The 27,481-nt window shown below is 50.2% G+C and overlaps 1 protein-coding gene across 2 annotated transcripts in view; it reads left to right on the top strand.

Annotated features, from left to right (window-relative positions):
* LGMN (legumain) overlaps positions 1-26,830 on the top strand; it is a 36,665-nt gene extending 9,835 nt beyond the window's left edge. For both annotated transcript variants that reach the window (XM_079769891.1, XM_079769892.1), the window contains exons 2-14: positions 2,868-3,033; positions 12,746-12,843; positions 13,202-13,283; positions 14,979-15,064; positions 16,166-16,241; positions 17,311-17,373; positions 18,117-18,183; positions 19,020-19,138; positions 19,224-19,313; positions 20,497-20,697; positions 22,896-23,066; positions 24,586-24,653; positions 24,919-26,830. In XM_079769891.1, coding sequence (XP_079626017.1) covers positions 2,881-3,033; positions 12,746-12,843; positions 13,202-13,283; positions 14,979-15,064; positions 16,166-16,241; positions 17,311-17,373; positions 18,117-18,183; positions 19,020-19,138; positions 19,224-19,313; positions 20,497-20,697; positions 22,896-23,066; positions 24,586-24,653; positions 24,919-24,961 — 1,317 coding nt within the window. In that variant the 5' untranslated portion in view covers positions 2,868-2,880 and the 3' untranslated portion in view covers positions 24,962-26,830. The remainder of the gene's footprint in view (positions 1-2,867; positions 3,034-12,745; positions 12,844-13,201; positions 13,284-14,978; positions 15,065-16,165; positions 16,242-17,310; positions 17,374-18,116; positions 18,184-19,019; positions 19,139-19,223; positions 19,314-20,496; positions 20,698-22,895; positions 23,067-24,585; positions 24,654-24,918) is intronic.
* Positions 26,831-27,481: the final 651 nt, after the last annotated feature.

Genomic DNA, 27,481 nt, shown 5'->3' with positions numbered 1-27,481 from the left:
GCCCTGATAGCAGGCGAGGCCTAGGGACCCTACCCGTGCACGATTTCGATGTTGACCCTCTAGTATATACATAAAAGGTCTTTGGTTGATTACCTCCCACCCATCCATCCACCCCCCCGCCTTCCCTCCGAGATTCCACACTCTGTTCCATGCTTCCATGTCTCCGGATCCACTCCATTCACCATTTAAGGATTATATATATATATATATATATATATATATATATATATATATATATATTTTAAAATATATTTTATTGATTTTTTACAGAGAGGAAGGGAGAGGGATAGAGAGCTAGAAACATCGATGAGAGAGGAACATCAATCAGCTGCCTCCTGCACACACCCCCACTGGGGATGTGCCCTCAACCAAGGTACATGCCCTAGACTGGAATCAAACCTGGGACCCTTGAGTCCGCAGGCCGACTCTCTATCCACTGAGCCAAACCGGTCAGGGCTAGTATAATCTTTAAAACAAACCTGGGAACACCCTACTGTGGTGACCGTCTATCCCTGGCCCTGCAGTGGAGTGAAAGAAACCTGAGTCTGGCACCAGTTCAGCTTACAGGTTGGGAATTGAGTACTGGGGAGGAGACCTCGGAGGGTAGGGCAGCGTCGGGATGCTGGGCTTCTGGGCAGACGTGGACTGGCGCCTGCCAGGGTTGATGAGGAGGCCTGCCACAGGAGTCCTGGGCGGCACTGAAGCTGGGCAGAAATGCAGAGTCTCAGGCCCTCCCCCAGGCCTACCCAATCAGAATCTGCATTCTCACAAGACCCCCGGGTGGTATGGATGAACAGTCCAATTGGAGAAGCATAGGCCTGAGGCCTTCTTAGGTGTTTAAACTTTCACCAGCCTCAGGCTTCCTGTTTCTTCACTTGTGGGGGAAAACCCACTGCCTTGAGTTTTAGGCCTGGGTTAGGCACAGGGTGCTAAGGTTTCTTAGGCGTAGAGGTGGTTCATAGCTTAGCTGGCTGCAGGCTCCATGAGGACCGAGGCCCTGTCCTGTCTCTACTGCCCTCCTAGTACCCAGCACTTTGTCTGACGGGTGGGCGTTCAGGAGACGGGCCCAGCAGGCGAATGAATGAGAGAACGATGCCATGGCATCGGAGGCAGAGGTCGGCCTCACAGACTCTCTGCTCTGAGTCCCTGCATGCCAGAGACGGTTTTTCCTCTTATCTCAGAATGGCAGGCCTGGCTCCTGTCACAGGAAGGCTGATTTTAGAACAGCATAAAAGGTCTTTGGTTGATTACCTCCCACCAAATGTGGAAGGCAAACATAAAAGGCAGAGGCCCGGGTCTGATGTGAGGAATGCAGGCGGCCAGGACTCAGCCTTAGTCCCCGCCTTTGGTGCTTTAAAACATTATTTCAGGTTTTGGCCACGGAGTAGAAAACTGGGCATGTGCTTCAGTAAGAGTAATCTGGAGCCCTAGCCGGTTTGGCTTAGTGGATGGAGCATCAGACCACGGACTGAAGGGTCCTTGTTTGATTCTTTCAAGGGCACGTACCTCGGTTGCAGGCTCGATCCCCGGCCCTGGTAGGGCAGTGCGGGAGGCAGCCAGCTGATGTGTGTCTCTCACATCGATGTTTCTCTCTTTTTCTCATGTCTCTCCCCATCTCTTCATTCTCTCTTAAAAAAGAAAAAAATGGAAAAACATCCTCCAGTGAGGATTAACAACAACAAAAAAGAATAATCTTGAGATGCAGAAGCACATAGCAGAAGGCTGGACCAGGAATTCAGAAGGCCTGGCTTCTGGGCTGGGCCAGAGCTGACTGGGCAGGTTACTTCTCTCTTGCTTCAACCTCCCCCTTTTCTAAAACAAGGATTCAATACTGGCCCTGCCTGTTGTACGGAATGCATGTAAATGGGTTTAAGGGTAGGGCTGCCCGTGTTGGACTGTTACCCAGTTTGCTTGCTCACCAGCTAATAAATAGTTACTCCATGTTTACATTGAATGTATATTGAACTTTGACAAACTTTATTATATAATACACATTAATTGCAATAAAAAAAGACAAGTATGAAAAAGAAAATCATCCTTAATTCTACCTACCACCAGTCATAACTACTGTTAGATTTTTATGTTTGCCTTCCACATCTTCCCATGCATCCATTACATGTATATTCTTTTCTTGCAAACACTTCAAAGCATGTGGTAGTCATTTTTCTAATGCAGTGAATTTTGTTGATGAACTTTATCTGCTCTATACCAAGTTGTGCCAAAACTTTAAAGGTTGCTCAAAGAGCTTTCTTGACAATCTTTAGTTTATACTCCTAACTGCAACTTGTAGTGAAGGTTGGGAGGGAGGGGCAGCCCCCTTCACCTGGGGAAAGGGCGGCAGAGCTAAAAACAGAATTCTGCTCTGTCAACATTTTTATCCTCAGCATGTTCTGTCTGATGACTAAGTGGTCTTATCGTTTGACCTACTTACTATGATACTCTCTCTTTTTTGTTTTGTTAATCTTCACCCAAAGATATTTTTTCCATTGATTTTTAGAGAGACTGAAAGGGAGGGGGAGACACACACACACACACACACACACACACACACACACACACACATCGACTGGTTGCCCCTCACACTTGCCCTGACCAGGGCCGGGGATGTAGCCTGCAATGGAGGTTCATGCTGTCAATCAGAATCAAGTCTGTGACCCTTTAGTCCAGCGGTAGCCAACTGGTCCGCGGACCACTGGTGGACCGTGAGGTCCGAAAGGTTGGCGACCCCTGCTTTATTTAGTCTGAGGGCCAACACTCTAACCATTGAGCAGACTGGCCAAGGCTACTATGATACTTTCTTAGGGGCCAGAGGTATTCTTCTGTTCTTGTCCTTCCTTTTTGGCTTGACTTTGCTTTTCTCTTCCCAGGTTTCTGCAGGTGATGCCAAGGCACAGAATGATGTGGGAGGTAGCCGTGCTGCTCAGCTTGGTCCTGGGAACTGGTGCTGTTCCCGAGGACGATCCAGAGGACGGAGGCAAGCACTGGGTGGTCATCGTCGCAGGCTCCAATGGCTGGTATAATTATAGGCACCAGGTAGGAAAATGGCTCATCTCTTTCTTTATGGCACTGGCATTCTGTAAACAGCCCTGGACGTCGTTAAAAGAGCAGACCGGTTAAAAAGCCATTTACACTCCTTTAGGCTGGCAAAGGGATGTGTTAGCGAGGCTGTGGAGAAATGGGAACCCTCATGTTCCTGGGGGGTTGTAAAATGGTACATCAGTTTTGGAAAGCAGTTTGTATTTCTTCAAAAAGGCCTCTGTGGAGTCACCTCAGTCTAACCAAGGTTTTTAACCTTGGAGCTGTTGACATGTGGGACCAGGCTATTCTTTGGGAGTCTGTCCTGTGGGATGGTTAGCAGCGTCCTGGATCTCTGCCCACTAGAAACCAGGAGCATCACCCACCCCCGTCTTTACCAGGTGTCCCTAGTTGAGACCCACTGGCCATCACCTTCCTGTTATAGAAAAGGAAACTGAGAATAAAAGAGAGGAAGTGACTTCCCTGAGGCCACACAGAAGTTGAGGTACAGACAGGACTGAAGCCCAGGGGTCTGGCCAAAGCCTCAAAGCCTCTTTGCCCTCCAGGCCTCTGCCTGCTGCTCTCCCTACCCTTCTCCCCATCTTTCCTGGCATCTCCAGCAAATCAGCCTGGCAGAAGTTAGAGCGAAAAGATGGTGCAGCCACTTTGGGAAACAGTCTGGCAGTTCCTTAAAAGGTTAAACAGAGAGTTACCATATGACCCAGCGATTCCACTGCTAGGCACGCACCCAAGAGAAAGGAACACATATGTTCTCACAAAAACCTGTACTTGAATGATCATAGCAGTATTATTCATCATAGCCAGAAAGTAGAAACAATCCAAGTGTCCATCAGCTGATGAATGGATAAACAAAATGTGGTCTGTCCACACAAGGGTATGTTACTGGTCATGAAAAGGAATACAGTACCGATACCTCAACACGGATGGCCTTAAGAACATGCTAAATAAAAGAAGCCAGTTGCACAGACCACGTATTGTAAGGTCCCATTTACATCAAATGTCCAGAATAGGGAAATCTACAGAGGCAGAATGTCGGTTAGTGGTTGCCAGGTCTGGGTGGAGGGGACAATGGGGAATGACTGGTAAAGGGTATGGGATCTCCTTTTGGGATGATGAAATTATTCTAGAATTAGATAGTGGTTATGGTTGCATGACTTTGTGAATATATTAGAAACCACAGGGTTGTATATTTTAAAAGACTGACTTTTATGATATGTGAATTATACCTCAATAAAGTTGTAATTTAGCCCTCGCCGGTTTGGCTCAATGGATAGAGTGTTGGCCTGTGGACCGAAGGGTCCTGGGTTCAATTCCAGTCAAGGGCACATGCCTGGGTTATGGGCTCAATCCCCAGCAGGAGGCAGCTGATCAGTGGTTCTCTCTCATCATTGACGTTTCTCTCTCTCCCTCTCCCTTCCTCTCTGAATCAATAAAAATAAGTAAATGAATAAAGTTGTAATTTAAGAAGCCATTTCATTTTGTAATTCTCAGAAACTGGATGCCTAGACCCTCACAGTATGTGCTGAACTGTCCTAGAGCCTTTTACACAGTGAACTCATTTAGTCCCTGTCATGGGTTATATGCTGTGGTTCCGGTTCTTATTCCCTCTTTGCGAGTGAGTGGGCTGAGGCAGGGAAAAGGTCAGCACTTGACCCAGTGTGGTCAGATGGCAAGTGCCGAGCCTGGATCCAAACCCAGGCCAATGAGCTCCGGAGCAGCACTGTCCAGTAGGGACAGCCACATGTGACATGGTGAATTTTCTAGTAGCTACAGTTTTAAAAAGTAAAAAAAAAAAAAAAAGTTAAATTAACCTTATCTTATTTAACTCAATATATCAAAACTATTATCATTTTACTGGTAATTGACATAAAAAGTTGATAACAAAATGCCTTACATTTTGTATTTGGTGCTAAGTCATTGGAATCCAGTGTTCTTTTATATTCACCGTGCGTTCGGTTCAGACGGGCGCATTTGAAGTGCTAATCGCTGTGCGTGGCCAGTGGCTGCTGTAGGGGCCAGTGCGGGCCTCTCGTCTGTGTTCCTGATGGCTGGGCAGTGTCTCCGCACCTGGGTGTCGGTTTTCTTTTCATTTTTTTCTTTTTTAAATATATTTTTATTGATTTCAGATAGGAAGGAAGAGAGAGAGAGAGAGAAACATCAATGAGGGAATCATTGATTGGCTGCCTCCTGCACGCCCCCTATTGGGGATCGAGCCCGCAACCCGAGCACATGCCCTTGACCGGAATCAAACCTGGGGCCCTTTAGTCTTGCTCTATCCACTGAGCCAAACCAGCTAGGGCTGGGTGTCGGTTTTCTTATCTGTTGGGTAGGGGGTTGTTTAGATAAGCTCTTTCGAGCTCTAAAATGGATGATTATTGAATGACATTTGTATGCTGGCTGAATAGGACATTTGGCTTTCTTAAAAACTTGTCATGGCAAAATGACCCCTTTTCCTTTTAATGCTTAACACCAGGCCTGACCCATTTCCAGAGAAGCAACCCGAGTCCGCAGCTCTCGACTCCCTGGCTCTTCCTCCCCCCTCCCCACAAGGTAGAAAGATGAGGTACTCAGTATGGGTCACCGATAGTGAACAGGCTGATTCATCAGCCACCCTGGTTTTTATACAACCAACTTTAAAAAATATTGGTTAAACATTATTAAGTGTAGATATCCAATGAACCTTTGCACCCAGAAAACCTTTTTTCCCCCCCCTCTTAAGTGTTGCTAGTTTCCCTGGGTAAAATGCTTAACATTGAAATAAAGGGAAGCAAGGCGAAAAGTGGCCGCAGACTGAAATAGTTGTCCCTAAATGAGGGAGGACGACAGTGCTGAGGCCACAGAGGCCGAGCAGAGAGGAAACACATGTGCTGAGTCATTGCTGACCTCAGCCCCTGTCCCTCGGGCCTGATTCCGTTCCCAGCCAGCTGCCAACATTCGCTTTCTTGACTTTGGAGGCTAATCATTAAAAGCATTTGAGCCCGGCCGGCATGGCTCAGTGGTTGAGCATCGACCTGTGAACCAGGAGGTTGGGGCACATGCCGGGGTTGTGAGCTCGATCCTCAGTGTGGGGTGTGCAGGAGGCAGCTGATCAATGATTCTCTCTTGTCATTGATGTTTCTATCTCCCTCTCCCTCTCCCTCCCTCTCTGTGTTAAAAAAAAAAAAAAGCATCTGAAAGAACTTTCCCTGTAGAACCTATATAGACCTTTACATACATTTTTATAAAGGCATACATTTTCCTTGGATGAAGACAGCACTCATTATCACAAATTTCTTAATTGCACACCAGGCACAATGAAGTCATTGCTAAGTGCTTTTCTGTGCTTTGTCTTGACCGAATTGGATTCCCATTTTTGGCTGGGATTCATGAGCGACATTCTGAGTGTGGGGAGGGTGAGGCCTGGGGATGGCGGATGACCGCAGTGGTGGGGGCGTAAGCCAGCTTCCAGTGAGAGGAGGGGAGAGGGAGAGGTCTGAAGTGCAGGCAGCCCGTGGTGAGGGCTGTACAGTCTGTCCTCTGACAGGCTTGTGAAGGGAAAAGACGTAGGTCCTGGGGAGCAATGGGGCTGGAGGTGGGTTTCTTTCAGGACTGAGGTTTGAGCCTGTGGAGAAGGAAGATCTAAGGCCTGGGAATGGTGGTTGGGGGGGTGGTTGATGTAGGTTGAAGGTGAAGTTCATTATTATCAGGAGTTGGGGGAGAGCCAGGTGTTATCAGAAGAAAGGAGGTTGGAGGGGGGTTGGGTTGCAGGGCAGTGGGCTCTGAAGGAGAAAGTTGTTTGGTGATGTGTTGGCAGGAGGAGAAGCCCTGAGAATGCTCCCCCACTCCCCTCTGCTGGTCTGGAGTTTGTGGTTGGAGTGGACGGAAGGGGCCCCCACCTCCTCCCAGGAAGGCTGTGAGAGCGTGTGTCCCGGGGGCCCGAGGAGGCAGGCGGGTGGGTGGGCTCCAGTTGAGGCCGAGAGGGATAGGGGAAGTCTTGAGCTTATACCTGGGGGCGGTGGAAGGAAGAGGTTATGATGGAGGGTCAGGTGGCAGAGCCATGTTCCTGAAAGGCCACCTTCCCTTTTATGTTTACAAACTGCCCCATCATCACCTTTTAAAAATAGCTTCACGAGGCAGAAGGTTACAATACCAGTCGTAAGTCCCTGTGATAATTGTACAGCTAAGTGATTTTTGGTGAAGTCATACAGTGGTGCAAGCCTCGCCACAGTCTAGTTTTGGGACACCTTCCATCATTCTAGAAAGTTCCCTGGTGCCCTTTGCAGTCAGTCCTCCCTGTTTCTTCCCGAACCCTGGTAACCATGGATCTGCTCTGTCTCTATTGTTTTGCCTTCTCTGGAAACTTCTTATAAATGGAATCAGACAATATGTAGTCTTGTGTGTCTAGCTTTTCACTTAGCATAATGTTTTTTTTAATGTATTTTATTAATTTTTTTTTTTACAGAGAAGAAGGGAAAGGGATAGAGAGTTAGAAACATTGATGAGAGAGGAACATCCATCAGCTGCCTCCTGCACACCCCCTACTGGGGATGTGCCCGCAACCAAGGTACATGCCCTTGACGGAATCGAACCCGGGACCCTTCAGTCCGCAGGCCGACGCTCTACCCACTGAGCCAAACCGGTTAGGGCAGCATAATGTTTTTGTGGTTAATCAATCCATGCTGTTGCAAAGTATCAGTTTTATATTTAAAAAGAGAAGCACACTTTTAAAGGGCACGTGGGAAGGGACTAGGAAAGAGGGCAGGGCAGGACTGAGTTAGGGGAATGCAGTTAGCACAGGAGGGCTCTCCTTGTCCAGGCCAGAGGCAGCGCAGGATCGTGAAAGAGTGTGGGCTTTGGACCTGCACACACCACAGGCGTCAGTCCTGCTCTCCACTCCCTGCCCTATTATTTTGAGCATATTACGTAATCTCCCTTTGAACCTCTGGTTCCCTCTGGACGAAGTTGAGGTGGTGGTGGGCTCAGGGAGGCAACCCTACAAAGCCCACGCTCTGGGCCAGGGCTCAGAGCAATGTCAGGAGGTGAGGTTAGGTGTACACCTGTGGGATGAGCAGACCGTGGGAACCCCTTCCCAACTCCTTCCTGGCTCGAAGGTGGACCCCTTCACAGTGACTGAGACCAGAGCGTGCCAGCTGTATTGGTCTTTGTTCCAAGCAGGTTGTCTGTTTAGCTGACAGTTGGCCCGAGGTGGAGGCAGCAGGAGCAGACAGCGGCAGGCCAGAGGCTGCAGCAGGCAGTCACGGGATGCATTAGTACGCCCATCGGAACTCCCAATGCTAGCGCTGAAACATGCTGACCACGGTGATCTCTGCTCAGTAGTCCCGAGGGTCAAGTCTTGCTCAATGCCCTCCCCTCAAATGTTACCTCATATGGCCCTTCTGTTTTTAAGGGGAAAAATTCATATAGGACAGATATGTCCAAGGGAAGTGAGTCAAGTAGCCTCCAACACCACTTCCACATTTTTTGATTGGTTTCACCCTACTTTTATTTCTTTTGAGTGCCAGTAAATACTTGACTCATACAAAGAACCCCGTGAGTTCAAGTTAGAGGCAACCAGGTACCTCCAAGGACCCACGAGAGAATTGAGACGTGCCTTTGAGACCACTGTGTGGAGTGGACGATGGCACCAGGCATGGGGGGATTGGAACCCAGGTTTGAAGCACTGAGCCCTTCTGAGCTTGTTTCCATCCGTGAAATTGGGGGTGGGTGGGGGGAGCGGGAACAGCTTCCTGTCAAGGCGGTGTGAGGAGTCCAACCAGCTAACCTGGGACATGCCAAACCTGCCCTTTCTAAAAGATACAACTTTATAGAAACACTAGAGGATCATTGCACTAAGATTCGTGCAATAGGCCTTCCTTCTCCTGGCTGACGGCACTGGTTTTCCTCCGGCACCCAGACCCAGGCCTTCGCTCTGGCCGGAGCCTTCAGTCTTTGCTCCAGCCGGAGCACCGCTCCTGTAGCCCTCCGCCCTGCGCCCTCCCCCTCATAGCAGGTGTCCTGCCCCACCTGGCCGCTCCGGGCCTGCATGTGTGCTGCCCAGAGGCCTGGAGTGGCTGGGGGGCGGGGCTGCTGTCATCTTTGTCGGGTTAATTTCCATACTCACTCCTGATTGGCTGGTGGGCGTTGTGAAGTGACGGTTAATTTACATGTTTCTCTTTTATTAGTGTAGATGTTTCACATATCACATGTAATTCATCCATTCCAGGTGCACACTCAATGATTTTTTTAAGTAAATTTAACAAGTGGTGCAAACATCATCATAAATTAGTTAAATTAGAACATTTCCGTCTTCCCAGTAAGGCCCCTCACACCTATTGGCAGTCCCTACCCCTGGCTACCACTAACCTACTTTCTGTCCACAGATTTGCCATTTCTGAACATTGCATGTACATGGAGCTATACAACATGTAGTCTTTTGTGTCTGGTTTCTGTTAGCGTGCTGTTTGTGAGGTTTATCTGTGTTGAGGCATGTGTCAGGACTTCGTTTTTATTGCCAGAGCGTGTTAAATCGTGTGGATAGACCACATTCTGTCAGTCCATTTACCAGTTGGCGGACATATGGGTTCTTTCCATTTCTTGCCTGTTATGAACAACGCTGCCAAGAACGTTTGTGTGGATTAATGTTTTTGTTTCTTTTGGGCAGATACAGTAGAGTAGATTTGCTGGGTCATATGGCAAATTTATGTTTAACTTTTGTTTTTGTTTTTGTTTTTTTTGTCTTTTTGTTTTTTATGTTTAACTTTTTAAGATACTGTTAACTGTTTTCCAGTGAATGGAGGTTCTGGTTTCTCCACATTCTCTCTAACACTAGTTTTGTCTGTCTAGCTGTGAAGTGGTATCTCATTGTGGCATATATACTGTATATTTTAATTGATCTTAGAGAGGGGGGTAGGGGGAGGTAGAGATAAAAAAACATTGATGTGGCAGAGATATACATTGATCAGTTGCCCCCGGACAGAGCCCTGACTGGGGATCAAACCCACAACCTAGGCATGTTCCCTGACTGGGAATTGAACCCACGACCTTCTGGAGCATGGGACAACCTCTTCAACCGAGGCACACTGACAAGGGCACAATGTAGTTTTAATTTGCATTTGCCTAGTAACTAATGATATTGGGATCGTTTTGTATGCTTATTAGCCATTCATGTATCTTTTTTTAAAAAATTGAATTTATTAGAGTTATATTGGTTAATAAAATTATTTTGAATATTTCACACCAATCCCTTCTGTCCTGAAGTGTTTCTGTTGGGAAATCAGTTGGCAGCCTTATGGGAGTTCCCTTATAGGTAACTGTCTTTCTCCTGCTGCTCTTAAGGTCCTCTCTTTATCTTTAACCTTTGCCATTTTAATTATGATGTGTCTTGGTGTGGGCCTCTTTGGATTCATCTTGTTTGAGATTCTCTGGGCTTCCTGGACTTGCGTGTCTTTTTCCTTCACCAGGTTAGGGAACTTTTCAGCCATTATTTCGTCACACATATTCTTGATCCCTTGTTCTCTCTCTCTCTCTTCCAATACGTTTATGACACAGATGTTGTTACACTTGATGTTGTCCCTTAGACTTTCCTCATTTTTTAAATTTCTTTTTTTTTTTTTTTTTTTTTTTTTTTTTTTGCTGCTTAGGTGTTTTCTGTTATCTTGTCCTCTAAATTTCTGATTCAATCCTCTGTTTCATCTAACCTGCTGCCCATTCCTTCTAGTATATTCTTCATTTCAGATATTGTGTTCTTCATTTCTGACTTTTTAAAAATGGTCTCTACGTCCTTCTTCATGTTTGCTATCTCTTTAAGTTCTCACTGAGATCATTCATTCTTCTCCTAAGTCCTTGAGCATCCTTATAACCATTGTTTTGAACTTTGCGTCTGATATCTTGTTTGCCTCCATTTCATTTCATTCTTTTTCTGGGGGTTTCTCCTGTTTTGTTTTTTCATTTGGGACGTGTTTCTTTGTCTCCCATTTTGTCTGGTTTTTGCGTTTGTCTCTGCGTATTGGGTAGATCTTCTATGACTCCCGAACTTGTTATGGTGGTTTTATGTTCCAGGTGTCTTGTGGGGCTCAGTGGCGCAATTTTCCAGGTCACCTGAGCTCCGTGCCCAGGAATGTCTGTTTTGTGGGTTATGTGCTCCCTCCTGTTGTAGCTGAGTCTCGAATGCTGTTGGCCTGTTTGTGGGGGGGGTTAACCGTCAGTCTGGCTGACTGTAAGAACAGACCTCGATCACATGTTGTATGAGCCACTGTGTAGGGCTGCCGCCCCAGGAGGAGTTGTTTCCAGCAAGGTCTGGAGCCTGCCAGGATCTCCCTTTGGGTGTGCCACCTGTGTGGTTAGTTGGGCCAACTTCTGTTGTGGTCTGAAGCCCACCACTGGTTGTGCTGGTTCTGGGTCCACTTGGGTGGGATTCCAGTGCAGGTCGGTGTCAGATGCTGCCTGTAACCAGCCTTGGGCTATCTGTCCGGAGCTACCACATAATCCACTTATTTGGCTGCCTCTGCCGGGCCTGGGTGTGTGTGTTGTATATCTTCTTAAGTGATCTTTACTCAAATCTTTTTTTTTCTTCCCTAGGTTGATTATCTTATCTTATTAAAGAACAAGAGTTCTTTGCAAATTCTGACAGGTCCTGTTAGATAATGTGTTTTGCAAATATTTTATCTTACTCGGTTGCTTGTCTTCTCATTTTCTTAATGGTGTCTTTTGAAGTGCTAAGGTTTGTCATTTTGATGATGTCCCATTTAAAAGATTTTTTCTTTTATAGACCAGACTTTTGGTGATATATCTGTAACATCTTTGCAGTTGTAACTCAAGGTTCCAAAGATTTTCTGTTGTCTTCCAAGTTTTGTTTTAGCCCTTACATAAGTCTATGATCCATTTTGACCTAATTTTCGTGTTGAGATTGAAATGAGGGCCTAAATTCATCTCTTTTCATGTGGATATCCAAATAGTCTCAGCACCATTTATTGAAAGACTGTTCTTTCCCCAGAATAGTTTTGAAATCAGGAAGTGAAAGTCCTCCAGCTCTGTTCTTTTTTAAAATTTGTCTATTCTAGGTCTTTTGCAATTTTATATAAATTTCAGGATCATCCTGTCAATTTCTGCAAAAACCTGCTGATCTTTTAAAAAAAGTTTTCTAGTGCTAAGTCTTCTGATCCATGAATATGAGATGCTTGTTTATCTAGATCTTTAATTTCCCTCAGCAGTCTCTTGTAATTTGCAGTGTGTGAGCACTGATTTTGTTAAGTTTACTCTGTAAGTTTTTGTTTTTTAATGAGCCTACGTTCAGATAGGAGTAATAAATAATAGGTGAGTTGGTGGGTGTGTCTGCTCACTTCCACTATCATTGTAAGGGTGAGTTAAATCTGACATAATACTGATTTTCTTGTAAAGGCTCTTGTTACCTGTGGATGCAGTGGTGGTGGTTTATATGTGCGTGTGTGTGTGTGTGTATGTGCGTGTGTGTGTGTGTGTGTGCACGCGTGTGTAGACCACATATATGTTAACTGCCTGATGAATAAGAGCTTGGATAATGGGGCGGAGTGAGATTTTTAAAAATTGGGTGCAAAAATATAAATGTATATGTTCTAAAATAATTTAAAGACCTGACCAATAGGGAACGACTCACAGCATGCCTTCCTGGAGAAAGAACGTGTTGCTCATTAGAACTCCAAACCTGGCCTCCTTCTGGGCAAAATCTAAGGCTTGCTGAAATCATGTCTCCCAGGCAGATGCATGCCACGCCTACCAGATCGTCCACCGCAATGGGATTCCCGACGAGCAGATCGTCGTGATGATGTACGATGACATCGCCAACTCTGAAGAGTAAGTACGCAGTGCTCTCGTGGGCGGCGTCCCTATACGGTGCCCTAACATTAGGATTAAACAGACTCGCAGGTGGAATTTCACAGGGCTGCTTCATGTAGAACTTTGAACATAGCATGGGGCACCCTGGCAGTGGCAGGGACATGGGCAGTGGGTGCTGAAGGGGGTTTGGGGCTGGCGCTTTCGAAGCGTTGAAAGCGGCATGACCGGGATCCCCAAGCTGCTAAAATCATTGCACTGGGTGACCATCGGGTGATGAGCAGTGTCTTCGACAGTCAATTACCATTTTTCTGTGTAAGGGCATAGTTTTGAGAGAGATTTCAGAGACATGTCAGAGTTTGTATCCTTTGACTTTCAGAAACCCCACTCCAGGAGTTGTGATCAACAGGCCCAATGGCTCGGACGTGTACAAGGGGGTCCTGAAGGACTACACCGGGGAGGTGAGGCCGGCAGCATGTGGCCTTGGTGCCAGCAGGGTTTATTCTCATTTTTGCAATGATTTTCCTGTTTTGTGTATTTCTGGCATCAGAACCTCACTAAACTGATTCTGATTGGTGTTTCATGCTTGTATTAGGATTTGTGCTTGAATAATTTTTGAGAGTTTTGATAGAAAGTAGAAGGAAAAAAAGGAAAGAAAAAAGTAAGAAATAAGTTGCAGTCTATCAGTCTTTAGTTTCCAGTCTTTATAGAGGCCCAGTGCACGAAATTCATGTACTGGGGCGGGGGAGGGGGTGTCCCTCAGCCCAGCCTTCACCCTCTGCAATCTGGGATCCCTCTCACAATCCGGGACTGCTGGCTCCTAACCACTTGCCTGCCTGGCTGCCTGATTGCCCCTAACTGCTCCCCTGCTGGCATGATTGACACCTAACTGCTCCCCTACCGGCCCGATCACCCCCAACTGCCCTCCCCTGCATGCCTGGTCGCCCCAACTGCCCTCCCCTGACGGCCATCTTGTGACAATGTGGGGGTGACCATCTTGTGATGATGTGGGGGTGGCCATCTTGTGACATGAGGTTGTGAGGGTCAATTTGCATATTACCGCTTTATTATATAGGATTTATTGATTTTTAGAGAGGGAGGGAGAATAGGAGGGAAGGAGGGAGAGAGAGAGAGAAAGAGAAACATCGATGAGAGACATACATGGATCATCTGCTTCCTGCACTCCCACACTGGGGATCCAGCCCCCAACTCGGGCAAGTGCCCTGACCAGGAATAAAACAGTGACCTCCTGGTTCATAGGTTGACGCTCAACCACTGAGCTACTCTGGCCGGGCTTCATAATCTCCTTTTCTTACTATTAGAGGGATCTTTTAGGAACTGATATTCCTGATGATAAATGTTTCTCTGAAGTTTAGCAGTCCTTTCAGTTTCAGTTCACTCTCTTAAATTCAGGTATAGTTAAATTGAACACATGATACATGTAATATAGATGATCCCATCTTTTTGAAATTATGAAATTGTTTCTACATAATTTTACAGGGTGGGGCAAAAGTAGGTTTTACAGTTGTAAGTATGTGAAAGTTTATTCTTTTATTATTCTTAATTAATTATTGTATTCTTTCCCATACAAACAACTATAAACCTGTAAAACCTACTTTTGCCCCACCCTGTATAAGGAAATGTCTGGAATCTAAGTGGTGGGATTTTTATTCCCCTTTGTGCTTTCCTGTATTGCTGCCTTTTTTTTTTTTTCAAATGAGCGAGTATCAATTTAGAAAATCTTTAAGGACATCATATGTCCTCGGGATTAGGCCTTTTAGGCAACAAGCTGGGCAAGGGTGGGCCCCGTACAGACGTTTCTGCTGCCCCTTTGCCTTCTCCCGGGGTGGTGTGCTCTTCCTCTGCCGCTTACCCTGCTGCCCGGCACCTTCGGGTTCCTCCGCTCGGCCTCTCTAACGGCCGAGAAGGAACGCGGGCTTGCTGAGTGCCATCAGCCAGACGAGAAGTTCTTTGAGAAGAGGCCACGCACATGCCCCAGAGACATCAGCCTTATATGGGTCTTTCTTGGTGCCAAAGCGTTTGCTCTTAAACCTCGGGCCTTGGACATGTGTGGGCTGGTGGCCCGGGTCTGTACAGACTCGGCAAACCTCTGCTTTGAAATGACACGTCTGACTTCAACTCCCAATTCCTTGTAGGCTGTCACACCGCAGAATTTCCTCGCTGTGCTGAGAGGTGATGAAGAAGCAGTGAAGGGCATAGGATCGGGAAAGGTCTTGAAGAGGTAATGCCTGCTCGCTTTGCGCCATCACACTTTTCTGGATGACCTGGCAGCCCAGAACCGAGTTGGTCCTGGCTCCCGACTTGTTTACCTGTGAGAAACAGCAGAGCGGGGAGCTCTGTCCTGAGTTAGGACAGGCCGTGCAGGTTGGATGGCTCCTTTGGCAGCCCATTGCTGCATCACGTTAACCCTGTGACCCAGGGTTCCCCATCCCGGATCCTAGTGCTGTACACTCCACGGCCAGCGGTACATCCCGAGACTGGTGTGAAGCCCCGCAGCGGGTCAGGTCACAGGGCCACACTGAGCCCAGGGCAGCGCAGCGGGGGGAGCACACTCATGAGCCCAGGGCTAACCTCCGCACTGGGAAAGCTCACACCAGTGCTTGCCCCGCCGCTGGTGGGTGAGAGAAGTGTCCTCTTGAGCATCTCTTTCTGTAGCATTTTTATATGATGTCAGGGCCTTCAGAGAGTCTCCCAGGTACTTGGCACAGGGTGCTGTGTCTCTCACTCAGAGGGACAGGGGAGTGAGAGACACAGAGAGGGCAGGCCTGGGCACAGGTATGCTCCTGTGCGTTAGAGCAGAGACGGACAGCTGTGTGGGATGAACATAATTGGTTCCAAGGTAGTTATCACATTTCTCCATCCTTGAAGCAGCGCCCTGAGTGGAAGCCCTGGCGAGGGTGGGCAGGTGGGGGTCCCTGACTGCAGGCCCGGGGCCCGGAGGGAGCTGGAGCTGCAGGACACGTTTGGATGTGTGTCCTGGATCCCTTACTCATTTGGGGGACATCTGGTTAGAGCATGTGACTGCTTGGGATGAGGCCCAGTTGCCAAAGGACCCTGCTCTGCAAATCACACCTGGTCTGTCTGCCCAGCACGGGTCTCCTCCTCCCGGGCCTGACTCAGTCCCAGGCCCTGGATATGCCTTGTGGCTCAGCTGGTCAGAGGGCGGCAGGCCTTGTGTTCCTCTTTGTACCGGGGTGGGAGGCTGTAGTCCTCAAACTTCTTAGTTTTTTGGGGGGGAGGGGGAGGGAGCGGGTAAGGGCAGCCTTTCAGAGAAATAGAATAGGAAACGCTGGACTCTGACTCTGTTGTTCTCCTGTGGCAGCGGCCCCCGGGATCACGTGTTTGTTTACTTCACTGATCACGGAGCTACGGGACTACTGGCCTTTCCTAACGACGACGTGAGTGTTCCCTAACAAACTGGGATGGAGAGCAGAACCGCGGGGACAAACTGGGATGGAGAGGAGAACCGTGGGGACAAACTGGGATGGAGAGGAGAACCGCGGGGACAAACTGGGATGGGGAGCAGAACCGCGGGGACAAACTGGGATGGAGAGCAGAACCGCGGGGACAAACTGGGATGGAGAGGAGAACGTGGGGACAAACTGGGATGGAGAGGAGAACCGTGGGGACAAACTGGGATGGAGAGCAGAACCGCGGGGACAAACTGGGATGGAGAGGAGAACCGCGGGGACAAACTGGGATGGAGAGCAGAACCGCGGGGACAAACTGGGATGGAGAGGAGAACCGCGGGGACAAACTGGGATGGAGAGCAGAACCGCGGGGACAAACTGGGATGGAGAGCAGAACCGCGGGGACAAACTGGGATGGAGAGGAGAACCGTGGGGACAAACTGGGATGGAGAGGAGAACCGCGGGGACAAACTGGGATGGAGAGCAGAACCGCGGGGACAAACTGGGATGGAGAGGAGAACCGTGGGGACAAACTGGGATGGAGAGGAGAACCGCGGGGACAAACTGGGATGGAGAGCAGATCCGCGGGGGCAAACTGGGATGGAGAGGAGAACCGCGGGGACAAACTGGGATGGAGAGCAGAACTGCGGGGGTGCTGTGAAACCCACGACGTGGGTTCCTAAGGTCCCGCCAGGGTGGTGTGTGGGGCACACATTTAGCAGCTTGAAATCTAACCCGGGAGCACCTCCTCCGGCCACTTTCCCGACATTTCTCCACATGTCGCTGCATCAGCGGCTGTCTCGGGACCTGGGAGCCTTGCACTAGACACAGTGATAGAGCCCTGTCCCTGAGTGCTCTGGGCCGAGTGAGGAGTGCGGAAGCACGTTCTCCTGCCCTTTTAAATCTGTGAATAAATCCCTGGGGTGACATCTGGATGCTGCTGCTCTCTAGCATTGTTTCTGGGGATTCCAAAGCACATTAGGACTTTATTGTGGGGGACCCAGCAAACGGTTTCTCATGAGGTCTTGATCTGAATGCCAGTATTCTTACCTTTTAGCTTCATGTAAAGGACCTGAATGAGACCATCAAGTACATGTACAAACACAAAAAGTACCAAAAGGTAAGGTCCGCCTTTGGGGTGGCGTGGGGGAGTGTGAGGAAGGCAGCGCACGCAGCGCCCACCTCCGGGACGTGCCTTCTGACTCTGGGCGGGCGGCGGTGTTTTCTGGAAAGGGTGCCCTTTCGGCCAGTCTCCCGGATGGACCTTTTCTGGTCCCAGGGCTTTAGCTAGCAGATCAGAATCACTGGCCTCTTGTTGCCACAAAGAGCGTGGGTCCCGCCCCCGAGTGTGACTCAGGTCTGGGGAGAGGCCTGAGACTCGGCCTTCGCGTTGACACGGATGCTGCTGGGCCTGGGACCATACTTTGAGGAGTACTGTCCCCAGGACTGTCAGCAGTTTGGGCAGTTGGAGGGAAACATCACCATGCTGTTTTCACCTTGGCCCTCGCTCGCCCGTAACACCCTAATAGAAACTGCGTAGCTCAGGCCCGGACGCGGTACGCCGTGGGAAGACAGCCTGCCGTGCCACCCCCTGGGCTGGACGGTGAAAGTTTCCTCTGCATTGTCGGTGGCTCCGTCTCCCCGTATTTCAGCTAATAGATCGTTTATTCTATTAGGGATGAATAAATTCAAGTCCTTCTGGTTTGTGTGGCAGCAGCTTCCGCAGCCTCTGGCAGCAGAGATGTCTCCCAACGCAAAAGCGAGAGACTCTTAGGATGGGTCAGCGTGGGCAGAGCCAAAGGGGCTTTGGGGAGCGGTCTGCCCGGCCGAGGGGTGAGCCCGCCTGTCTCGTTCACCTCGCAGATGGTGTTCTACATTGAAGCCTGTGAGTCTGGGTCCATGATGAGACACCTGCCCACCGACATCAATGGTAGGTGGTGGAGCCCTGGCTCTGAGCCCGGCTGGGTGAGCCCGTCGCTCACGGGTGCAGTTGGTCAATCTCTGATTCTGCCAATGTGAAGAACCAAGAAGTCTGCATACGCGGGGGCCTAGGGCGGCCGTAGAAGTGGGGAGAGAGGTGTGGGCAGCCCTGGGCCTCCTCTAGTCCCCGAGGATTAGTGGCCAGAGAAGAAGGAATCAGCACGTGAGGTTCACGGTGCTCGTCCAGGGTTTGTAAAGCTCCGTAGGTCCATCATCGCAGTCTTGGGACTGGCCTCGGTCCTCTGCGGCGTGGCACTTGCTGGCTCTGGTCTTGGCCAGGTGACTTTTGACCCTTAGGTATTCCCGCCTGTAAAATGGGTATAACGATAATATCTGTTTATTTGTTTATCATTTTAAGTGATAACATTTGTCAAGCACAATTCTGAGCCCGTGGCAGCGAGATGGGAAATGGTTGCTATTGCAGAGGTTGAGCCAGCCTGTTCGTCCGTAAATGTTAACTTTCTCCAGAGACTAAGTGAGGTGCCTGTGCTTCCGGTTGCCGGGGCTGTTAAAACCTTGCAGCATTATTCCAGAATAGCTCCATGTCCTAGGAAGCCCGCGTGCCTGCTTATGGCCACACCAAGTGCCCATCAGCTGGCTTCTCCTGCTTCCACGTGTCATTTCAGTTGCATAATCGTAACTGAACAGTGCAGGGTGCGCGGCGTCTCCCGCCCTCCCTGTGCTGGCCAGGGTGGCACTTTGCACCAAAGGAGGAAAGACTCGGCTTCCCGCGGAATCCACAGCAGAGAATAAGACGTGACTAAAGGGCTCTTCAATTCCTCGCAGTTTATGCAACGACTGCCGCCAATCCCGACGAGTCCTCCTACGCCTGTTACTACGATGAGCAGAGGTCCACGTACCTGGGGGACTGGTACAGCGTCAACTGGATGGAGGACTCGGACACGGTGAGCACTGCAGGGCAGGCTGTCCAGCTGAGGCTTAGCCTTCAGGCGCTGATGGTCGAGGGACTCACTGTTCACATTTTTGCAGGAGGACTTGACCAAGGAGACACTCCACAAGCAGTACCAGCTGGTAAAGACCCACACCAACACCAGCCACGTCATGCAGTATGGGAACAAGGTGAGTCCTGTCGGTTCCCAGTCCCCGGCCGCCGCGCCTGGACGTTAAGTCTTGGTGAAGAAGCGGGGCCTGGTGGGGAGATGGCAGGGGTCGGGATGGCCTCGCCCCTCATGGCCACTCCATCCTGGAGACCTGTTTGGGCTTTGGAATCGGACCTTGCTAGGGTCAAACTGGCAAAGCCATGATACTTAGGGGCAAGCTACCTAACCTGAGTCTCCATGGTCAGAGCCCTCGTGTGTGGGTAACTAGGGACGTTCAAGAAGGTCGTGCGGCAAAAACACTAAACATGGGCCAGGCACACGAGGAGAGGTCCCTCCGTCGGAAGCTGCTCCAGCTTCCCCGGCCGGGCCCACAGAACCCACGCCTCGGATTACCCGGGTCCTGCCTCGCTCTGCAGGTTGCAGGGGTTCCCTTGATCCTTTGGCTGTAAGTTAGAGACTTTCCCCTTCCAGCTCTGTCCAGAGGGACCTAGGTCGTGAACTAGGGTCACAGGGCTGCCTGGACAAGGTCGCAGCCACTGGCTGAAGGCTTGGGCCTGAGGGGACACCTCTGTGGCATCAGCTCTCAGCTCTAACCTGGACATACTTTGCACCTTCCTAAAGCTGGTTACGAGGGACAGGTGCTGAGCAGGGGGGGTGGTCAGCCCAGGGTCCCCACTGGCTGAAATGAGTCTGGTCCACCGTCTGTGTGACTGGGGAGGAGTGGCTGCCTTTTGAACATGACAGAATAGCAGTTCTGCAAAGGGAGCCCGGCATTGTTGAAGCTTATCATTGTGGATTTCAGGTGCTCAGATGTGTTGTCTCGCCCAGTGTTGGCATGTAGTTTTTTTTTGTGTGTGTGTGTTTTTTAATCCTCACCTGAGGATATGTCTTTACTGATTTATTTTTTAAAAGAGAGAGAGAAACATTAATATGAGAGAAACATCGCCCCGACTGGGGATTGAACCTGCATCCTAGGTATGTGCCCTGACTGGGAATTGAACCTGCAACCTTTTGGTTTACGGGAGGATGTTCCAGCGGACTGAGCCACCTGGGCAGGGCGGTGCGTGTTTTCAGGCTGCGACGTTGGCCCTTCAGTGGTCCTGAAACCATGCGGCGGGAACTGTGGGCCTCCAGGACCAGGGTAAGGCTGGCCATCTACTCTTCCCATTCCAACCAGTTTCTCTCTCTCTATCTCCCCCCAGTCCATCTCCACCATGAAACTGATGCAGTTTCAGGGCGTGAAACACAAAGCCAGTGCTCCCATCTCCCTGCCTCCCGTCCAACACCTTGACCTCACTCCGAGCCCCGAGGTGCCCCTCATGATCATGAAGAGGAAGCTGATGCTCACCAACGACCTGCAGGAGTCCAGGCGTCTTGTTGAGCAGATCCACAGGCACCTGGAGGTGAGTCCTGGGACGGGTCCCGCTCCCGGCCTCGCGAGCTGGGTCTCTGCCTCCCGAGCCTTCCCCAGTGCTGCTGGGAGCCAGGGGACGGAGCTCCGGGCCCACCCCTCCTCCTGCCACGTGCGAGTTGGTGGGAAAGGACCCTGGCCTTGGTTTCTATGTAAATAGAAGGCCCTGAGCAGGGCAGAGGTGGTCTGCGTGTTTCTTTGGTGGATGACCTTGACCTCCGGGTGCAGGGAGCAAAGGAGTAGGGCCTTTTCCTGTGTCCTGCCAAGAGCCCATGGCGGACGGGCGTGTTCATTTTTCCTTTTATACCTGGTTGCTTAGAGAAGACATTTTTATTTTGCTGCTTGGTGAGTTATTAATCATATATATATATATTTTAAATCCAATCTACTAAAAATTTCTACTGCCTTAGGAAGTCCTAGTCAGAGCCTAAAATCCTTAAAATGCTCGGGCTAGCCTTTATGGCCACGGAGTTGGTTTTCAGCAGCTCATCAGCTTGCTTGGAGCTGGCAGAACACCTGGCAAATCACAGCTGTGCGGCAAGCACCACCAGGCGGGCACCCATGGGGTGCTGGGCGGGGCTGACGGTCCCTGCAGCAGAGCCAGCTCTGTGTTCACGCTGTCCCCTCGTGGGCAAGCCTGGGGATTGCCGTGCTGGGTGGAGTGTGGCCTGAGTTTTCCAGGGAAGATAAAAATCTGTGATGTGTTTTAAATTCATATACAGGGCGGGGCTCCAATAGGCTTACAGTTGTAAGTGCACGAAACAGTTTATTCCTGTGCTGTTACTTAGTAATTATTGTGTTATTTCCCATAGGAACAATGTAAACCTACTTTTCCTTACCCTGTATCTAATAATCCCAATGATTCGTCTCTCACACTATCCTTTTTAGTAAAGAGCTAATATGCAAATTGACCAGCACTCTAACACACAAGATGGCCGGTTGCCCTCATATGGTCAAAGATGGCCACCCCCATGTGGACACAAGATGGCTGCCACAAGATGGCCGGCAGGGAAGGGCAGTTGTGGGCGATCAGGCTAGCATGGGAGGGCAGTTGGGGGGAACCAGGCCTGCAGCGGAAGGCATGTGGGGGCGACCAGGCCAGCAGGGGAGGGCAGTTGGGAGTGACTAGGCCTGCAGGGGAGGGCTGTTAGGGGTGACCAGGCTGGCAGGGAAGGGCAGTTAGGGATGACTGGGTCGGCAGGGGAGCAGTAGGTGTGGAACAGGCTGGCAGGGGAGTGGTTAGGGGGTGATCAGGCTGGCAGGCAGAGCAGTTAGGGGCAATCAGGCAGGCAGGCGAGCGGTTGGGAGCCAGCAGTCCTGGATTGTGAGAGGGATGTCCGACTGCCCGTTTAGGCCTGATTCCACCGAGGGGTCCCAGATTGGAGAGGGTGCAGGCAGGGCTGAGGGACACACACCCCCGTGCACAAATTTCGTGCACCGGGCCTCTAGTTGTGGTATAATAACCAGGACATATGCTTTTTGTCTCTGCCACAGTATAACCAGCATTCTCATACTTCTTTAGTCTTAGGCCTATTTACACTCTTAAAATTATTCACCCCAAAGAGCTAATATTTATGTGGGTTATATCAATATTTCCTGCATTAGAAATGAACACTGAGATTTAAAAAGTATTAAATCACTTAGAAATGAAAATTCTAGTTGTTGTTAATCCTTACCCGAGGATATTTTTCAGTTGATTTTTAGAGAGAGTGGAAGGGAGGGAAAGAAGGTGGGGAAAGAGAGAGAGAGGGAAAGACAGTATGTGAGAGAGACACATCCATTGGTTGCCTCCCGCACCTGCTCTGACCAGAACCGGAGATGAAGCCTGCAATCCAGGTACATGTCTTTGATCGGGAATCAACCCTAGACCCTTTGGACATCAGTCTGTCTGGGAGTTGGGCCTTTCCCTCCTTTCCTCGGAGCGGGCCCGCATGCCTGCTCCTAAGGTACTTAGATGCCAATGTGTCCGTTGTGCCGGGAGACCCCCCCTAAAAGGCACGGGATTTCTCAAGGTCTCCGGCTGTCACAGGCGCCACATCTCCCGCCGCCTGCAGGCTGCACCTGTTGGCATCTGTTTTAACATACGGGGGTGGGGGCTGTGGGAAGAGAAGCTCCTGACCCAGCCAGGGTCCGAGAGAGGCCTGGTGAAGTGAAGTACAATGCATTTTAAAAGGATGCGTGTCTTCACAGAGCAGGCACATCATGGAGAAGTCAGTGCGGAAGATCGTCTCCTTGCTCACGAGGTCCGATGACGAGGCGGAGAGGCTCCTGTCTGAGAGGGCCCCGCTCACGGCGCACGACTGCTACCAGGCCGCCGTGTCTCACTTCCGCACGCACTGCTTCAACTGGCACACCCCCACGGTAAGCGGGGCCAGGGGGGCCTTGCCCTGCATCCTGACCCCAAAGCTACAGCGCTGCTGTCCATGGAACCTTGTCGCAGGGTCCGCCCAGGCCAAGCACAATGGGCTCATTCAGAGGCCTTCAGCAGGGGGAGAGGAGGTTGTCAGACTCGCTGACCATGAGTGCCAGCCCGGGACTCTTCATTGTCCCCATGGGTGGGAGTTCCCCAGTCGTAGATGTCTCAACTCCATTCTCTTCATACCTCTAGCCCTGCCACTCCCACCCCTCACCCCTGCCCTCCACACCAGCCACACAGGTTTTTCTCCCTTTTGGATCTGCTCTGGCTGCTCCCCAAGAAATACTGTTGAAGCCAGGCCCTGGCATGGAGGAGGAGGAAGGTCCTAACAAGCCTCCTCTCCGATCAGTACCACGTGGTGCTTGATCCTTCCGGGGAAGGCTCAGCAAACTGGCCCACAGGTCAAGGCCTGCCCACAGCCTCGGGTCCCCTCCATCCCCCTGTTTTTATAAACAAAGTTTTATTGGGACACAGCCACCTTTGGTGGTCACATTGCACTGCAGGAGAGCTGAGTGGTTCAGACAGCCCGCAGACTGCAATCCCTGCTTATCTTCACGGAGAGCCGGCCCTCCGGCTGGAGCTGTGACCTTGAGTATGGTAGTCACTAGCCTCGCGTGGCTACTTAAATTTAGATTTAAATTAAGATGAAGTAAAATGTGAAGCCCAGTTCCTTAGCTGCACCAGCCACATCCCACGTGTCCAGTAGCCACACATGAGCAGTGGCTCCCGCACGGAGGACCCTGGCACATTTCCATCGTGGCCGAAGGCTCCGTGGGGCTGTGATGTGCACACCGTGGTCACGTGGGCTTCCCAGGAGGGGGTCCCGGCCACGCAGGAGGTAGCTCTCCAGTATTAGGAAGCATTTTTTTTTTCATTTATTTAACACAGTACTTTCCTTATTCACTTAATAATTTAAAACTTCCCATTTATCGAATGAATACTTTATTCTTTGCAATACTGTTTGCCTCTGGAATTACACACGGTGAGGCTCTTCCTTTGCCTTGTGAGAGTTCTCCGAGTTCCCTGAAGTTTCCTCACGATAAGCCTCCCGGGTATCGGGCCCTCACCTGTTAGAGTCCAGCGTGGCATTCCCTTCCCACCCGTCTCCCTCATCCGTGTGTCCCTCCCAGAACAAGGTTCCAAGAAACGAAAGCCGGTGGCCGGGGAGGTGCTGGGTTCCAGAGGGAGCAGGGCCTGCGGGTTCTGCACCAGGAGTGGGTCCTCACCTGGCCTGCGTGCTCTCAGGGGCCTGCCCGCCCACGCCGGGTGCATTGGGGGGGGGGATGGTTCATAAATCTTTCCAGCTTATCAAAAGGTGGGGAGGGGCCCCTGACCCAAAAAAGGTCAAGAATCACTGTTCAAGATGCTTTGCTCTGTAGCCATGGAAGTGGGATGTGCCCACGTGAAGAGCTGATAGCCTGGTGCAGGGATGTCTGATTGTGTCGTTGGTCTGTTTTCCTCCAGTACGAGTACGCTCTGAGACATCTGTATGTGCTGGTCAACCTCTGTGAGAAACCCTACCCGATCGACAGGTGAGCCAGCGCATGGCGCTTAAAGGTCATCGTCGCTGAGAGCAGAAGGGAGCGGCCCTGCTCTCCGCCCCGCCGGCGGGCAGCTGGGCTCCTGCCTCTGCCGGCGGCCACACGTGACCAGCGGAAGCAGCAGAAACAGCTGCCTTCTCCGTGGCCGGCGTGGGGCGGGCCCGTCACACGTGACTGCCTGCTCCGTGTTGGGCTGCGTTTGTCTCTGCGTCTCCAGAGTTGACCTGGTTCACCACCTTCTTCCTGTTTCTTGCAGAATAAAATGGTCCATGGACAAGGTGTGCCTCGGTTACTACTGAAACGCTGCCTTCTCGCTGCTTCTCCAAGCGTGAACACCGTCCCTGGGAGTGTGCGCTGACCGGAGGAGGTGGATGGAGCGAGGGGAGGCCGGGCCTTTCGCGAGGGCCTGCTCGTCTTTCCCGCCTCCCCCTCCCCTGCAGCCCGTGGACGCTCTGAAACCCCAGGATTGGCCGGGGAAGGCTCTGTGCTGAGAAAGGCCTGTTTGCTTCCCAAGAGGCTTTTTGCCTGTTTGTGTTAAGAGGCAGGGAGCTCACCTGGGCTTCGGTGGCCAGGGAGAGAACCTCTGCGGAGGAGCTGGAAGCTGGAGCCCGAGGCTTCAGCACGATTATTTAGAATGGCAACAGAAACCCCACGTGGAAAACTACTTATAGAAAATATACACGTTTTGATTGCTTTTTATGTTTTATTCCTCAATAATGGACAAAAATAAAGGTTGTGACTGAAGCCGAGTATTAATTTGGGGCCCGTGACTCTGCAGTCAGGCCCTGGCCTCCCCTGCCTGCCTCCCTCCCGGCCGCCCTGCGTGCGCTCCTCTGCTCGCCTGCACCGGGCAGCCTCCTGTGCCTCCACCTCTGCCACCGCCCTTCCTCTTGCCTCAGTGCCTTGCCCTCCACCTGACAGAGCCTCAGCGCGTATCTGGAAGTGCCGCTTCTCCCCGAACCTTCTTCATCTTCCTCCTCTCCCCACCCATCGGGAGTCCTGTCTCCTGTCTGCGCCCCCTTTGCATCTCTCGGCAGGTGTCGGGGTCGGCCCTATACCGGTAGCGTGGTGGGGAGGGCCTAGGGTTATTGCAGTTCCTCCGGGCAAAGGCTGCCTGACTTTCCTGCCCCGTGGCCCGGTGCCTACGCAGGGAGTGCTCACAGTGGATTAAAGACATGTAAGAGGAACACTAAGTACAGCCACACAGCGGGGTTTTATGCAGCAATAAAAGGGAATGGAGCTGGTAACATGCTACACATTAGGCCAAGTGAGAGAAGCCATATTGCGAGATCCCCTTGATACCTATAGAAACAGGAAGTGAGTGGTGCTGAGGAAATGGGGAAATAGCGACTGCTAGTGGGTCTGAGATTCCTTCTGAGGTGATGAAAATGCTCTAAAAGTCTTTGTGGTGATGATTGTTCAACTGAATATATAGAAAACCATTGAACTGTGCACACTAAGTGGAAATGATGTGGTTAATTATACTTCAATAAAGCTGTTTTTTAAAATAAGCCATATAGCTGGATGGCTTAGCTAGCTGGCCAGAGAGGCAGCCAAGAGGAAAGGTGGCACCTGCTAACCTTGTCACTTAGGACCACTTGTGTTCATACTGTGGAACCCGTTTCGGCAGTGACGCCTTTGAAGATTGCAATTAGGAACGGAAGGTGGGAGGCTGGCAGACAGGGTTATGCCTTGACAAACTCAGTGGGGATACTTTATTTCGAAGGGGCTGTTGTTTTTTTACCAGCACAAACATCCTTTCTCAGTAAGGTTCTCATAGGGCTAATCAAGTGACTTCAGGATAAAGAACACATTGTCTGGATTTGGGGCACTCGAGGGTTGTAAGTAACAAATACAAGGTCATTGCATGTGTTTATCGCTCATGCTCAACATGGGCAACCCCAGTGCTGGCTGATGTTCAAAGACATGCAAATGCTGAAGAGTGGAATTTTTACAGGGAGTCTCTTAAAAGGCCTCAAGGTTCTGGTCGTAAAAGCTCTGGTTTTTCCTGGAACTGTTAACTACCCTCTTGATCCTGCTTCTCCATCATCTCTGTAGAAAATGAAGTATATTTGCTTATTTAACAATCACAGAAATGCGAATGTTCACGGTACTGAAGGGGAAAGCAGCTGTGTTTCGTTTCTCAAATAAACGACGATTTCATCATCTCAGCGCCTGGCCGTGTTCTCCTGTGGTTGGTGGGTCCCATCGCTGTAGGAAGCCATTTCCTCAAAGGGTTTAGATTCTAATACAAGGGACCTTCCCGTGTGCATCACAACTGGGACCAGCGTTTTTTCTAATTATATCCAAAATGTACAAACACGCTCTCTGGCACAAGACGTATGCAGCTCAGAAACGTTCAGAGCAGAGCTTAGCCATCCCTGCCCTCCCCGGAAGCCTCAACTACAGTTCGGTATTCATCATTAGAGGCCCCTTTCTCCATATTTACACACTTAACTACGAATTATACTTTGTTTCTTTTTCATTATAAAGTACGACATTAAAAACCTTGTCAAACATAGTGAATTATAAGGCAGACACCCTTGTCACTACCACTCGGGTCAAGAACTAGCACTTGACCAGTGTATTGGTCAAGATTCTCCAGAGAAACAACCAACAGGATTTGTATGCACATAGAGATTTATCTTAAGGAATTGGCTTACAGTTTGGTGGAGATTTGGTAAGTCCAAAGTTGCAGGCTGGAGACGGAGGAGTTTGCTGGTAGACTTCCTTCTTTTTTTTTTAAAATATATTTTTATTGATTTCAGAGAGGAAGGAAGGGGGGGAGAGAGAGAGAAACATCCATGATGAGAGAGAAT

Source organism: Cnephaeus nilssonii (genome assembly GCF_951640355.1).
Source record: "Cnephaeus nilssonii genome assembly, chromosome: 4".
Taxonomy (NCBI): Eukaryota; Metazoa; Chordata; class Mammalia; order Chiroptera; family Vespertilionidae; genus Cnephaeus; species Cnephaeus nilssonii.
Note: the sequence above shows the minus strand (reverse complement) of the source record. Positions and strands in the feature narration are given on the sequence as shown.